This window comes from Nelusetta ayraudi, unplaced genomic scaffold (genome assembly GCF_046127955.1).
Source record: "Nelusetta ayraudi isolate G7.1 ecotype Tasmania unplaced genomic scaffold, CSIRO-AGI_Nayr_v1 ptg000033l, whole genome shotgun sequence".
Classification (NCBI taxonomy): Eukaryota; Metazoa; Chordata; class Actinopteri; order Tetraodontiformes; family Monacanthidae; genus Nelusetta; species Nelusetta ayraudi.
This window is the reverse complement of record NW_027466083.1, coordinates 6,541,845-6,556,633: the sequence shown is the minus strand read 5'-3', so window position 1 is coordinate 6,556,633 and position 14,789 is coordinate 6,541,845. Positions and strand designations below refer to the sequence as shown.

General features: G+C 47.8%; 1 protein-coding gene across 2 annotated transcripts in view; it reads left to right on the top strand.

The window, feature by feature from the left end:
* tmem132e (transmembrane protein 132E) overlaps positions 1-14,789 on the top strand; it is a 269,977-nt gene that overhangs the window by 216,971 nt on the left and 38,217 nt on the right. For both annotated transcript variants that reach the window (XM_076031960.1, XM_076031959.1), the window contains exon 3: positions 9,431-9,571. In XM_076031960.1, the coding sequence (XP_075888075.1) occupies positions 9,431-9,571 (141 nt within the window). The remainder of the gene's footprint in view (positions 1-9,430; positions 9,572-14,789) is intronic.

Here is a 14,789-nt window from a genome sequence, read left to right as displayed (position 1 = left end):
TTTTGGAGCCGCAATCGGCAGATTTGCGTCGGTGTCGGCGCCTGTTGATCCCCTCGCTAGCCCCTCGGAGCTGGAGCAGGTCGGAGCGGAGCCGAGTCAACGGGGGCCGGAGGTGGAGGGTGAACGATGAGTTTCATCTCCAAGAGAAAGAAGCTCGACAAGGTCTGCTGAACCAGCCCAGACCGGCCTGTAGACACACTCACACACACGCACACACACACACACACACACACACACACACACACACACGCACACGCACATGCGCGCGTCACAGCCAGTCAGCTGCACCTTCACATGGAGGTGTGACTGTCTGTGTCACAAGATCTTCGTCCCTCGTTCCGAGGGGGGCCGATCTCTTTGCGCTGACCTCCGGGGACACGGCCCGTGACTGCAGTGCTGCACTGCTGGAGGTTTACTGCTGCGGTCCTGCGATCTCCTGCCGAGCTATAAAACGCCTCCGAGTTGCGTCTCCTCCCGTTTCTACCTTTTTGCAAAAGATGGAGAAGATAAATAAATAAATAAACTAGAGGCACGCTCTGAAAATCAGCGGTGACGAACGAGCCCGCAGCGTCTCTGGTGCACGGATTGCACACGCACGTGCACGTGCACGTACGTGTGCGCACAAACACACAGCAGCAGCAGAGGCAGCTGAGATTTGCCTGAGGGGCGACTCCATAAATCCGTCAACCCTTTCAAGGGGAAGCCCACCGCAAGACTCACTGCAGCCTTTTTATCCTGCACACACACAGACAGTGAAGCTGTAATTGAGTGGCGCAGTACGGAGACGCCATCCAGCCGGGGCCAGTGGAGACTCGGCCACGAGAGCTTGGGTTTTTTTCCCCCTACCTCACAGGTAGCCAAAGTTTAGAGAAGGACGAAGCAGCTGTTCTTCTCCTGGTAATTATATTGTGTGCAGCAGCAGCAGCTGCAGCCGCCGCAGCAGTCATCATCAGTGGACTGGGCTGCGTCTAATCCTCCCCAAGGCTGCAAATGTTTGTTTAGCCTTCAGGAAAACATTCTCTCCTTCTCCTGCCATCTTTGGGCTGCGACAGTGTCTAAGTGCAGCTTTATTAGATCAGCACTTGCATCAAGAAAGAGAGAAGAGATAAAAGCTTCTCATCAGCCGAATCACATCTCCTGCGTTCCTTCCACATGCACCAATAGAACTTTTTCAGGTGCCATCACCCCCCTCCCCCAACCCTCCACATCCTGTGTGTTTCCCGTTCTGTCTCAGTGGCGGCATCTTGCGTCGCCATGCCAACCAAACATCTGTGGCACCAACAGCAGCAGAAGCTGCAGCAGCTGCTGCCGCGGCTCCATATTTGATGCTGACACCCGATAATGATGCTACTGCCTGAGCTGCTCACTCATGTCAGAGTCTGTTCCAGCATCTCGGCGACCGTTGAGCCGCTGGAATTCGCAGGATTGCAGGATTCCTCCTGCGACTCATTTTCCCTTGTTTCTAATTTTAAAAAAATGTGGGATACGGCGTCCAATCCTGCTGCAGACCTGAAGTGACTGTGCCGATTTGACTGGCGGGGCTGATAACACTGCACTTTCGGAGGTTTCTTTTCACCTTCTCAGGTCAGTCACTCTGCTGCTCTGTGTTCATCTTATCAGGCCCGTCGGAGCCCAGGCGGTCGGCCAGTTCGGCACTGCTGGCCACCAGATTTCCACCTGCTGCAGTGCATTAAGAGGAGAATTCACACCAGATGTAGCTGGTTACAAGCAGAAGCTCAGACATCTGGCCGTTCTCGGCCAGAGGAGAAGAAGAAGAAGGACATAGCTGCTCATCCAGCTCAGTGTTTAGGAGATTTTCATCCATTAAGAAGTATAGGATTGTCGAAACTGATGTCCTGCACAATTTTTGTTTGAAGAGGCTCCTGATTGAGGGGCCAGAAAAGCACACGTGCACGGTGGTACAGCAGCGAGCACCATCAACAAGAAGTTTTTGGGTTTGTTTCCCAGACAGCTTCTGCGTGGATGCTCCTCCCTGTGTGCACCTGGAGGAGCAGACAGACTGGAGACGGTTGCGGTGATATGAGGAACTCTGGCCCAGTGAAGCAGCTCCTGCTGGAAAAGTTAAGATGTAAAAGTTGAGTCCCGACTCCAATAAAGTTGCCGACTTTGAAACGAAAAGGTTGTTAATACACCGCGTGTGTGTGTGTGTGTGTGTGTGCGTGTGTGCGTGCGTGCAGGTGCGTGTGTGTGTTTACACCGTGAGGTCAGCCGAAGCGGAGTGGCGCGGCTCGACACGGCGAGGCGGAAACATCGTGCACGGCTGAGTATGTGATCGAATCACATGTCGCCGGACACGTAAAAGGCCGAGGAGCCGAGGACAAATAAGAATCAGCACTTACTCTGAATTATGCATACGTACGTGATGGGCGGTTGGGGTTGGAATTGGTTGCGTCTGCGGTGGCGCAAGTGACCAAAGTCGTCGCTAAAGTGGCTTCTGGCCGGGACTAATGGAGCCTCGGCCCAGTGGATGAGCCGAGCGGGGAGAGTCCTCCGGCCCGGATTTAGTCCCGCCGCGGGAGTGCAGCATCTAATGCCTCCGAGAGCTCCGAGTGCTGACATTTCACTTGTTTATTTACCTTCCAGCCATCGTCCCTACATCACTAAAGGGACAGCGGCCGCAGCCCGGCTCCCATCCATCACGGCCTCTGACGCTGCAAGTCTTCCGAGGGAGCCTTGTGGCCGCGGTTCCGCTGTTTGTTTGGAGGCGGATCACGGCGGATTGCCAAATTAAAGAACAGGAAGTTGGTTTTTACTTAGCTGCAAAGCTCGGGATGAATCAACCGCATCAACATTTTAAAGCCTAGGACGGCTCCTGACCTTTGGTGGCGAGCGGCGGGAAGTCGGGCTTTTAATTAGCAAATGATATTCACCCCGAGGGGAAGGACGTATTTAATGACTCTGCTAGCGGCCCTCATGTATGAACCGGGTGAATTAATTGGTCCAAGTGACACAAACCTTAAAAAAAAAGAAAATACGACATCGCTAATTTATGGATCGTTTTCCTTTCTCTCCAACTTGTTTCATTTGATAGCTCTGGTTATATTATTGGAATTATCACAGGCCATATTTTTGCAGATGAGACACAGAAATCCTGCTCTAACAAGGCCGGGACAAAGTGGCTGATGTGAATAGTTTAGACTGGAGCTCAGTTCTCGTATCTTCACCTCGTTGTGTCCCCAACAGTTTTTAATTGCCAAATAGTTATAAACTTCCACTGCAGCTGAGAAATAAACTTCACAACACTGTTTTGTACCTAGCTTGTATTTTTTAATTGCGTTCATAATAGAAGCAAACCAACTGCAACCAGAACTAAACAAAGTTACACAACTGAAGCCCAGAACTGAAGGGTCAAAGAAGACTAAATCATTCCAAATCCATTCCAAAATAACTTTGAATCCACTGTTGTTCACATTCAAACTTCCTTTGGTGCGAAAAGGTGCCAGAACTGGAGAACCTGCATCACTCATGGCAAGAGTGTGGCATGAGTGATGCAGAGTTTAAAGAGCTGCCAGTGGGGAAGTGGGATTTTCCATGATGCTCTCCTGTCATTCTGTCGAGAGACAGCGAGAGAGAATGGGGCGAGTAAAACAACACAGGTTGTCAGGTGTGGTGCCATCACAATGTGCACAAAACCTATTGATAGGTTGTGTAGAAACAGGGCTCTTTTCCCTCCCGTTGTTTATGCGATTTTTGAGTTCATTCACTGGATTACTGTTTTATTTGTTCAGTTTTCATTTTTAACAACAGTATAGTTTTACTTTTGTCTCAATTGGGTTTTCACCATATTTTCTGCAAGGCAACTGCATTTCTGCAGAGTTCTCGCAGATTCACCTTGAAAAATCTCTGTCCATTCCCAGCTGATACGAGTGTAACCGGACCAATCACACAAGAAGTCACCGCTGGTGTGTCGGCACTAAGACCTGCAGTGTGTGGGTAGTTGTAGCAGAACCGGACGACACACAGAGAAAAATATCTCCTGGCGCCCCAAAGAACGGCGCCTCTTCTCTGTTCCCCTCACCGGCTACAGCGAGACTTTCCAGCCTGATTGAAGCGAGCTTCGCCGTCGCCAGCGAGACAAGTTTCTCGCCTCAGACCCTCTTACAGCCGCATATCCTTCAGGTCGGTCACCTGGAGGACGCCGCCGCTGCGGCTCCACAATGATCCTCCTCCCACACGAAGCAAAAAAGGGGCATCAAAGTCTCGTTTGTCAGCGAGGCTTTTGGCTTCCGCCTCGCCTCAGTGTTTTTGTGGGGAGGCCCTTTTTGTCTTCTCCTTCCCCCGTGTAATTATCTGCCTTACTTTATCTCCGGCTATTAGATTATTGTTGGCATTAATTATGGGGCGCCGCCGCCAGAACAAAGCACGCGCTGATGTTACACGGCCTGAACTCATTCCGCTTGTTTGTTAAAGAAATTTGGGCTGTTAATAAGTTGCAGTGTGTTTTCAAGACGGCCCCACTGTGCTCTCTTCTTCCCCACCTGCTCTTTTCCTCCAGCTGCCCCTGGAAATTGGTGTGCGGGGCTTTCGCTCCCAATGACGCGACTCTTCCATTCTTTCAGCGCCTCCTCTTGGGCAGATAACAACGCCGCGTCACCAATAACCCCCTCGAAGCTGTTAACCTGCGCTGATAAGCTGATAACATCTCTTGGTTTTGTCCCGGGGTATTCACCGTCGACTGCAAAAAAAAAGGGGGGCATGACGGCACGTCGGAGTGCTTATTGACTTTTCCCAACAAACGGAGACGTCAGAGGAAGCGGAGAAGGAAGCAAAATAAAGTGCAGCCACCACTGACGGATCCTCCTCCACAGCTGGCGTCGCACCTGTGATTTCACAGAAGGAAACGGGCGGTTTTTGGGATGTTCTCAATATCCGAGTATGAACACACAAAGCTCTCTGCCGTGTCAGGTGACCGGCTTCCCAAATCAGGAAATGGGTCAGTTAGCTGAAGGGAAGTGCTTCGTAATACTTTTTGGCTGTCTGCACATTAGCCCTGACATTAAAAAAAAAAAAAAAAGGCCCAGTGGGAGCGAGGCAGCACTTGTCTGATCCTAATAATCTCACCATGTGGAAACATCTCAGTTTAGCGCCAGCAGGGATGTTGGAGTTCAAGTAGATTCCTAAATAGGCTCTAAAAGGGCAATTAAGAGGTTGTGGGGGTGGGGAGGCGAGGCTCCGACCTTATTTTCATCCTTGTTAGCATATTTTATTTATTACAGGCGGCCTGTTAGATCGGGCTGCAGCGTTCAGGGGGCAGCTGACATGATTTCTGGCAGCGTGTCCATAAATTGGGTCACGGGGACGAGCGACTAGCCAAAAGCCATCTGAGTTCCAGAGGACGGGGGGAGTGGGGGGTGCAGACCAGGAGGCCACAGTTGGAGAGAGAAACATTCACCCACCACCGAGAGAGCAGTGGACGATGATTTTAAATTAGAGCAGGATCGAGTGTTTGTCACCACTGGAGTGGGGGAGGGAATCTTTTAATCTGGAGCCCACTCCCCACTCCCCAAATGGACCACAACTGCCTAATTTGTGTTGCCAAGGCAAAAGGAGAAGAAAGTGGAAGGGAGGGGAACAAAAACGGACAAAACGCATCTCATCAGAACAATGCTCTTTCAATCTGCATTAACAGTCTGAATGAACACATGAGCGGAGTCACATGAGCTCATTTCATGTGGCTCATCCACGGGCCATGCTACACCCGGGCCTCATCCATTTGTAATGATAGAAAGAAAGCAGAAAAGCCAGTGAAAGGAGAGGCTTTGATTAAAAACACTGACTGTACAACATACATATATATATATATATATATATATATATATATATATATATATATATATATATATATATATATATATACATATATATATATGTATATATATATATACATGTATATATATAGATGCATCATGAGGCCTTTATAAGCTCCCCGTGAGGCATTAGTCACCTGGGTCTTATCCGGATGTCTGCGCCTGACAGTAACATGTAATTATCCGTCCTCGCGATCCCCTTTTTTCAATTTTTTCAAGTGCTCACAAGCGGGCGGTAATCAAGAGGCAACTGGGTCACATCACTTAAGTCAAGAGTCTGAGGGCATTCCCCTCTTTTCCCCACGCACATCAAAGGCATCGCGCTCGATCGGGACGATTTCTTAAACACGTTTTCCCGTTTGATCTCCCCTTGATGGCACCGTGTCAAGTAATTACTGTAAGTCCTGGGGTTTTTTTTCTTCCCCCCACCAATGCGGTGCATTTGATGAAAGAAGACAACAAGAGCTGGTAATAAAGGGAATCGCTGATTTCAAAGCCGCAACGTGTTTGTTCCAGACAAAGAAGTTGCGCCGCGGGGCTTTGTGCACTGGTACCGGAGCTGCAAAGGTTCCGTGCATGTCTGTTACAGTCAGTAGGTTTGAGAATCATGTCTCCTCCATTTAATCTTACACTGAAATGTCAGAAACCCCGGCAACCGGTGCTTAAAACCATTGTTTGTTTGTTTGCTTGTTTTAGTTTTGAGTCAACCAGTTTGCTCCTTGTGATTCGTCTTGAGCTCAAGTCACGACTCCGACGTCATCAGCGAATGTGTTGACCTTCACCAGCAGAGGCTTTGTGGACCAGTCTTTCAGCAGTCCCAGAGTATAGTAAATCCTTTGACTTTTATGAACCTTGGCACATCTCTGAAACGTGACTGCCGCAGTTGCCGTCCTGTTAGCAGCAGGAGTCCCCCGACACTGGAAGTTTCTTATTAAAGTGATGCCACCAACGTGGGACCGTTGTTGCCTATGAAACCTTAATTTTTTTGCCATGAAAGTGAATGTAAGAGATCCGGCTGAGTGAATTCAAGAGTGATTCGTCCTCTTTATCAGAACGCCGATTTTTGAAGGCCTCTTTGTAGCAGCTTTGTGGAGAGGGGAAGTTGGTGCGGCGAGGTGATTCGAAACACATTAAGGGGAAGCGGCCGACGGCGCGGAGGACGGCGTTTGATCAAGTCGATCAGTTTATCAGCACCATTTCTCCCAAAAGGTGGCAGAGAGCAAAATGATCCACTATCGTATTTAGCTTAAATCTGGAGGATGCAAACTGCTGCACCTTACTCGGATTGCCTGGTGATAAGTGGTAACGGTTCGAATTAGCCTCTCACTGAACCCGTGCTAAACACTGTCGGCGGCCAACCGAGGACAGCGGCGGCCGCGTCACGCACCTGCTTCTCGTCCAGCTGTGGGTCATTTTCTTCCTCGGCTGGAGCTGAAAGTTGGCTGCATTTTCTCGTCGAGTCGTGATCCCCGGGCGTGTGGTGGCGGCGGAGGCACCATAAACCCAGGATGTCTGAATTTTTCTTTATCTGCCGCAGACGTGTGGACGTTCGTGAAGGACTTTTTGGAGTTTTCAGACGAATGCAAATCAGTCTCTGAGAGTGTAAAACGTGGTTTTCGGTGCAGCTTTACAAGTGTTTGTCCAGACAGCGCCGCTGTTTGCATTGATCTCATGGCGGGAAGAGGAGGAGGAGGGCGTGTGTTTTCCCATAAACAAGGCAAAATCATCATGATCCCCAGAGTTTTGCAAGCCGACACGCAGCAGTCGGCTCGGTCAACTCGCCTTCCTCTGTCCCTGTCTCCTCGTATCCTGCAACTTTCTGTGGAGAGCCCTAAAATGTTTTCCACAGCTTACCAGCCGAGGGAGGCTATCCCAGCCTGAGAGATTCTCTTTGAGGCAGAACTCAGACGGCCCGCAGCCAGATATGTTAATAATTCATCTCTGTCTGGCATTCCATGAAAATGAGACAGTGAGATCAATATACAGGGGGGTCTGGATCCGCTGCATCCTGGACAAGGAACCACAATCATCATTTTCTGTCGATCACAGTTGAAAGTGAAGTTTTCTTATGAAAGAGTATTCAAATTCCCACCAGCAGTGATATGTATATGTTCATAATCTTCATCTTAACCTGCAACCTATAACTTTGGCATCATCAGCAAATGTTACAAGCACTTTGTCCTGAACTTCTCAAGCCAAGAAGTCCTCCTCTGCTTTGTGATTTTTTTTTTTTTTTTCTAACCCTACCCCAACCCAACCCAACCTTAACCCTTGTCCATGACCCAAGCACTCTTTCTGTAAGTTGCGACGTCATGTGCCAAGACAATGTTGATACAAAACATTGAAATTCAGCCGTCCGGGTAAAAAAAAAAAAAAAAATGAAAACAACATTTTCATCAAGACACGGCAGGTATTCATGATTTAAAAGACACAGGAATTTTTATTCCTCATCTGTTTATGTATTCATATATTTTTCATTTTATACTGAAGGCAGAAAAACCTCCCACACTGTTTATTTTTCCTCCACGAATATTTCACTCCATGATGTTGCAAGTTGAACTATACCTTCACTCTTCTCCAGAGCTGAATCCAAAAAAAATCCCCATTTGAGATGTAAATTCTCCCTTTTCCATGCTGTCAGGGACACGTTTTCCTCCTCCGACATTCTCTCAAGTCTTCGGCATGCACGCACTCTCCAAAAATAGAGCCTATATCAGAGCCTGCAAACATTTGTTTTAGCGCGTGTGCTCGCCTCGCTGTAGTTTGTGAACGAAAAACGTTTGCATCTGCGCGCTGTTGCATGTTCCCAAGCGCAATCTCTGGAGACGGCGGTGAATATTTTATGCCTTGATGGAGGTTTGGAACGTCTGGCTGCGTAAACATGGCTCTGAAATATGGAAAACTAGTCAGCGTCGGATTTTGCCTGTGATTATTTTTTACACATTTTTACAACGTCTCGATTCTCAACGCGGATGATATCATTTGCAAAATGGAAACACGGCGTGTTTCTAATAATCATCTCACCCGGCGCGGATCATTCACTCCCACGCTTGAGGTGCAAAGAGGCTCCCGAGTCTCTGAATTGTCCTTGGGCGAGAAAAAGTAGATTGTCAATGACTCCCAGAGGTGTGGCCAACATGTGCAACGTTTTCTCCCCAAAGAGCCGAGGGTCACCGGAGCAGGACGCCCCCCGCAGAATCAATCAAGTGTAATGATATTGTCCCTAAACTGAATAAATGTCTCATTTGCCGCTCACAAGGCGACTCTGGAGGCTTCCACGTAGCCGCACTTGATAATAAAACGCCCAGCGTGGGCTGTCCGAAACCTCACAGAGAGTGCTAGCGCGCATCACGACCCCAAAGCCGATCCCAGCCTCCTGGCCTCATGCATCATCGCGCTGCCATCTTCATTCATCTCCGTTATTGATTCATCCGCAGGATTGCTTTTTTGCCGCGACGCCACGCTAAAAAGGGAGGACCGCTGCTCGCATGGGGCGGCCGACCTCCCACCCCGCACATAAATCATCGCCCACTAATAAAATTGACTCTCCTCTCTCTCTTTCCCTCCCTCCCTCCCTCCCTCCCTCTCACCGTCTCCTGCAGGGTCAAAGCCAAGAAGGGGGTGAACCTGCTGCAGACCAGTTCCAAGAGCGCCCAGTGGAAGGTGGACTGGGAGGTGCAGTCTGGCGCCAAGCATTCCATCACCACCGTGGACGTGAACAAGAACAAAGCTGTGAGGCAGGGGTGAGTCAACCACGAGGTCCTCAAACGACGGCTGCGTTTGCCTTCAACAGGCAGAGAGGTGTCCACGCAGGTTGGGTTTCCACTGATCGGATCCTTGGCCCTCAGTGGCTTCTTCGTTTATAGCGCAGAGTTAAATGGATGGAGATGCTATCTGCTCGGTGTCACTACATCTGCTTTTAATTCAGTCCCGGGGCCTGTGATGAGGTCATGGCTGGCGTTAAAATACCTCTGAGATGAGACTTTGTCTAAGAGCAGTAATTACACCTAATCCCTCAAAGACAGAGTTCTGCGGTGTAGTGTGCGATGGGACAATGTGGACTCTCAGCGACTCTCACAGACTCTCAGGGTCTGTGACCAGAGTCGGAGTTCAGCTACGTGCACTATGAGGCGTGTAAACAGTGCACAACCCATCACGGTGCTTCTTCACTGACTGTGTTGTTAGCAATCAGAACTACTTATATCAAACATAGAGATCAAGCGCTTTTTTCATCCCCCACTTCAAACAAAGTGGGGGATGTGTGAAGCAAATCATCTCTTTGATAAAACCCTGATTGTACCTTAAAACTGAGGCAGGCCGCACTGCACCTCGTCCACCGTCTACCGCACAACGACCATCACGGTCAACCAGCACTCACATACATTGCATTGTGCACAGTGAATTTTATATTCAAATTCTCTTAATTGCCTATTTTGATATGCAGTGCCTTTCAGTCTTTAAATGTTACCATTCTGTACAATGTTAGAATTTCTTTTTTAGCTACTTTGATTGTGATTTGAGAGCAATTTGCACATATTAAAAAAAAAAACAAGACGTTGTTGCAGAACAGACTCACAACTCGTGGCATTTACAACGTTAATACATTAGGAGCCGCCAGGCCGGCAGTCGGTCCGCTCAGTGGCCGAGAAATTAGCCGCTGCAGGTGCGAAGGCGTCCAGCCTCGATACAGAGCGAGCGCAGCCTCGGCGGGAGCAGAGGCACTCACCGCTACTCCCGCTTGTTTACTCCTCGCTGCCTCTCCCGCCAGCACTCAGTGACCCGTGTCATGTAATCTTTGTCACCCTGTCACCATGTGAGAAGTATCCAGTAGGGGGTCAGGCAAGGATAGAGAAACAAGGCGTTGCGCCGCATTTCGTCAAATCGCAGGTCGGCAAACAGCCGCTTCAAGCTCTGCAAAGAGGGAGGAACTTGTGTGTTTTTTTGTTTTGTTTGGTCTTTCTAGAGGCAATTTTGTTTAATCAGCTAAACATTAGCATGAAATATTTTGTGTGCAGCTTGTTAACATGTTTCTGGATACAGTTTGATTTGTGTGTGTGTGGGGAAATGAAAAAAAAAAAAGGAAACGGCATGAATGGGATGATTTTTCTCTCCTTGCAGTCAGTTTTGCATAAGATTGCTTCCCTCTGTCGCACAAATGATATGTTGTTGTTTGCAGAAGCATGTATAGATGGGTGCGTTGCTGTCTGCCAAGTTCCAAGTGTTGAATCACTGGAAATGATGTGTTTTGGTTGCCAAGACACATAGTTGTGTGCATGTATGCATTTTAAAATGTATACATTTATGATTTTTTTCTTTTCAAAAAGTTTGGTATTGACTCTCGTCCGTTCAACCAGTCACAAGACGAGCTTCCGTGTAAACCCAAAGTTTCTACCCAAATTCATGACAAAGCGATGATCCGAAACCTGCAGCCAGCCACCAGGGGGCAGTGCATTTGGAGCCAGTTCACTCCAAACTCACTTCTTCAACAGTGACAGCATCAATTTGGCAGCTTGCAGAAATTTCCATATATTCATGCAGCATCAGTTTGTTTTCCACCAGCTGCTTTAGATTACATGATTTGTTTTCTTTCCCTCCTGTTTAAAAAAAAATTAAACTGTTGTTTCAGTAACACTCTCTACGAAGGTCTATTGTACAATGCATTATTATGATTATAGGATGACTATGTGAGCTCTAAGTAAAGTGACAGCATTGTGAAGGTTATTAATTATATGGTAGTACCCTGCTATTATGAGAGTGTATCAGTCAACAGAAGAGGATCAACTCAACTCTTTATCTTCACAAACCACAAAAACTGAGGGCATCTTAAAACATGTTTATGCCCCTTAAAAGTCAAAAATAGAAGAAAACAAATGCTGCTGATTAAACGCTAATTCAACACTAATTTAAATATATTCAAATGAATGTATGGTGAAACACAACCCATGCACCCCAGCAATCACAAGCCGTAGCATAATTAGCTGCGGCACTGCGGTCAGTCCTTCACCTAATTACCCCTTGGAGTGCCGTACTAAGGAGCATTCCAGCATATTTTCCCAGCATAATGGTTGCACTCACTCACATGTATTTTCTTACAAATTAAAGATTAGCAAGATGCTTTGAGTAGCTGCTTCTTTTATTTGCTCCAAAATTACCAGAAATCTAAAATGACTCGACGTTATGTTCCATCCCTGCCGGATCTTATTTGTTTGGGGGTTGTTTGTTGTTGTTGTTGTTGTTGTTTTACTCCTTTTTGGCAGGAGCAGGAACACTTAATTGTTTTTGTCCGAAGGCCTCCATCTGGGACAACCCCTCTCCGACTTCGGCTGATCGACAACACTGCGTGCAACTGATATGCTGGTGATTCGGGTCAGCGTTATTCCGATGAGTAGCGCTTGTGAATGTGAGGAGGCAGGCAGCGCCGGAGGTGTAATTATGTGAATCCGGGTTTTGTCCCGGTAAATTGTTTTTTAGACAGTGAGCAAAAGACCTCGGCACACATTTTGAACTGCACCCTGTGCTGATAACAGCAGGGGGGGACCAGCAGATAACTTTCAGGACTCCTCCGTCATTATTCCAGCCGACTGCTTGTTGTTTTTAACACAGGATATGTTGTCAGTGACTTGATGGACGGATGCGTGGAAAATGGACGGAGAATGAATGAATAGATGGAGGATAGATCAATGGATGGATGGATGATGGAGAATGGACGGAGATTGGATGAATGGATGAATGAATGAAAGAAAAGGGATGGATATCCGTCCACCCTCTCAGGACCCGGGACAGTATTTTACGAGAGCACATCCGCTTTAAAAAAAAAGAAAAACAAGCAGTGGCTCAGATTAAATTGGATTTTGCCGTATTCTCGACGTGCGAGCCGATCAATCCCGGCGTCTGTGCGCTGGCGCTGCCCCGCAGTCTTTTTGATCGGATGAACTCTGCCTGTTAATCAGTTCAAACAGAGCCCTGATCAAAGCAGCGGGGTCCCCAGAGCTCCTGGGGGTGGGGGGGCCCGAAGCTGCAACTTTTAAAAGCTACACGTTGTGCCGCGCTGAAGGAACATCATTAACTTGATGAGAAAGTAGTCGGACGTTCTTCAGCCGTGTTTACCCTCTTTTCTCTCTCCGCCTCAACGCCCGAACATTTCATTTACGTTCCACCGTGTCCTCCTCGGTATGTTGTATTTTCCCTCCCTATACATTTTGACTCAGCACCTCCAGTTTTGCTATCGAAGCCGGGCACTGCTGTGACAGCCAGGTTTTCCAGCAAAACACTTCATGACATCTTGTTTTCCGGGCTGATGTCTTTCTTCTCCGAAAGAAATACAATCAAGTGATACTAATAAGTGACCCCGAGCACAATTATTGTGTTATTGGGAGAAAGTAGTCGAGGATTTTGGACAGAATGGCCCGAGGGAGCTTTAATAAGATGTCGTTTTGCTGATAGTCGAGCGCAGATGACAGACACACTCGGCAATTACAGAGTAAAAACTGCCGTGCGCTTAGTCAGTGCTCAGTGTATCATCAGGTTGCATCATTACTCATTCAGTTCGGGGGCACCTCATTTAATTTAAAACAGGTTTTAAGTCAACATGTAGACTGGTGATTGGAAGAACTGACTGTAACGGAGTCTTGCTCTTCTTCTATCTTTAATTTGCTTTTATTATTGTGAGCTGCTGAGACAGCTCTGAAAACCAGCTCATTGTTTTTGTTTGTTTGCGGGGATCATTCCTGTGACTCTAATGTTTCCATGACTTTACCCCTAAAAGCAACAGCTCCACTTTTTATATTTTCCAATATATAAAATATTCTAAACCAGCTCAGATTCGCCACGCACAACGCCCCCTTGTGGCGGATCAGTGTTGCTGCTGAGCTGCTTCCGGGCCTCTCTTTTGATTGGCCAGCCTGTCCTTATACCACCCTGGATATGTCGCCCCCTATTGGTTTGGAATGTGTGCGGTTGCATGTGGGCGGGGTTATTTCAAAATTCTAAAACCACACAGAATATTTTCAAACTGACGAAAAAAAGACTAGAGGAAGAACAACAATACTTGCCTCAGTTCGGCGCCTTCTGCCGTCTTTCACATGTCCACTGTCTCCAGTGGGCCGCACCGATGTCACCTTTTAACCTGTCACCGGTGGACGGAGGATGTCGGTGATGCTCGCCGACGGCCTTTGAGCGGCTGCTCTGATGAGGATTTCATTAAAGCGCTCTCAGGCTGAAAGGTGGGACGGCTCTCGGCTCTCTTTCTTTCTTTCTGGTTGTTGTGAAGGGCAGTGACGGAGCGAGCGTCGCTCCGGGCTCCAGGTGAGTTCAGAGTGGGGATGCCCGCCGGTCCTGTCACGGCTGAGGGGAGATTTAATTTGCCTCTCTCTCTTTTATGACCGCCACCTTGTCGAGGAGGGAGGATTACACCGGCAACAAGCTGGGCTTTTCATAATGCGCTACCTTTTATCGCTTCCAGATCAGAGCCTCATGACCCCCCCCCCCCCAAGGTCCGACATACAATATTTCTACCGTGCGTCCATCAGATGACCAAAAATACTAAAAAAAAAAAAAAATGAATCTATCAGTTGGTCGGCTCCTGCTGCCGCCACTCGCTTGTTTAGAATGAAGAGGCAGAAGAAGATTTGTAATCTCCTTTAGGTTACGATTAAAAAGAAAGTGGGGATGCTGAGATTAGGGAGAGGTGATTGTTTATCGACAAGGCTCCGTGGAGAGGCGGCAGCGAGTTTAAGCAGGTATGAAGTAGTAATGGCGTGTTGAAAACCATTGGAAAACAGTCGCCTTTCATCACTCGCACTGTTTTGCTGTAACCGCAAAAGAAGAAAAAGAAGAAGAAGAAGAAAGAGTGACGCATGGATATAAGATCACTGTCTGGCGAGCAATTATCAGAAGACTCATGAGCAGCACTGTGGGAGAAACACAGCGATCACATCATCACTTTTTTTCTTGTTTTTTTAA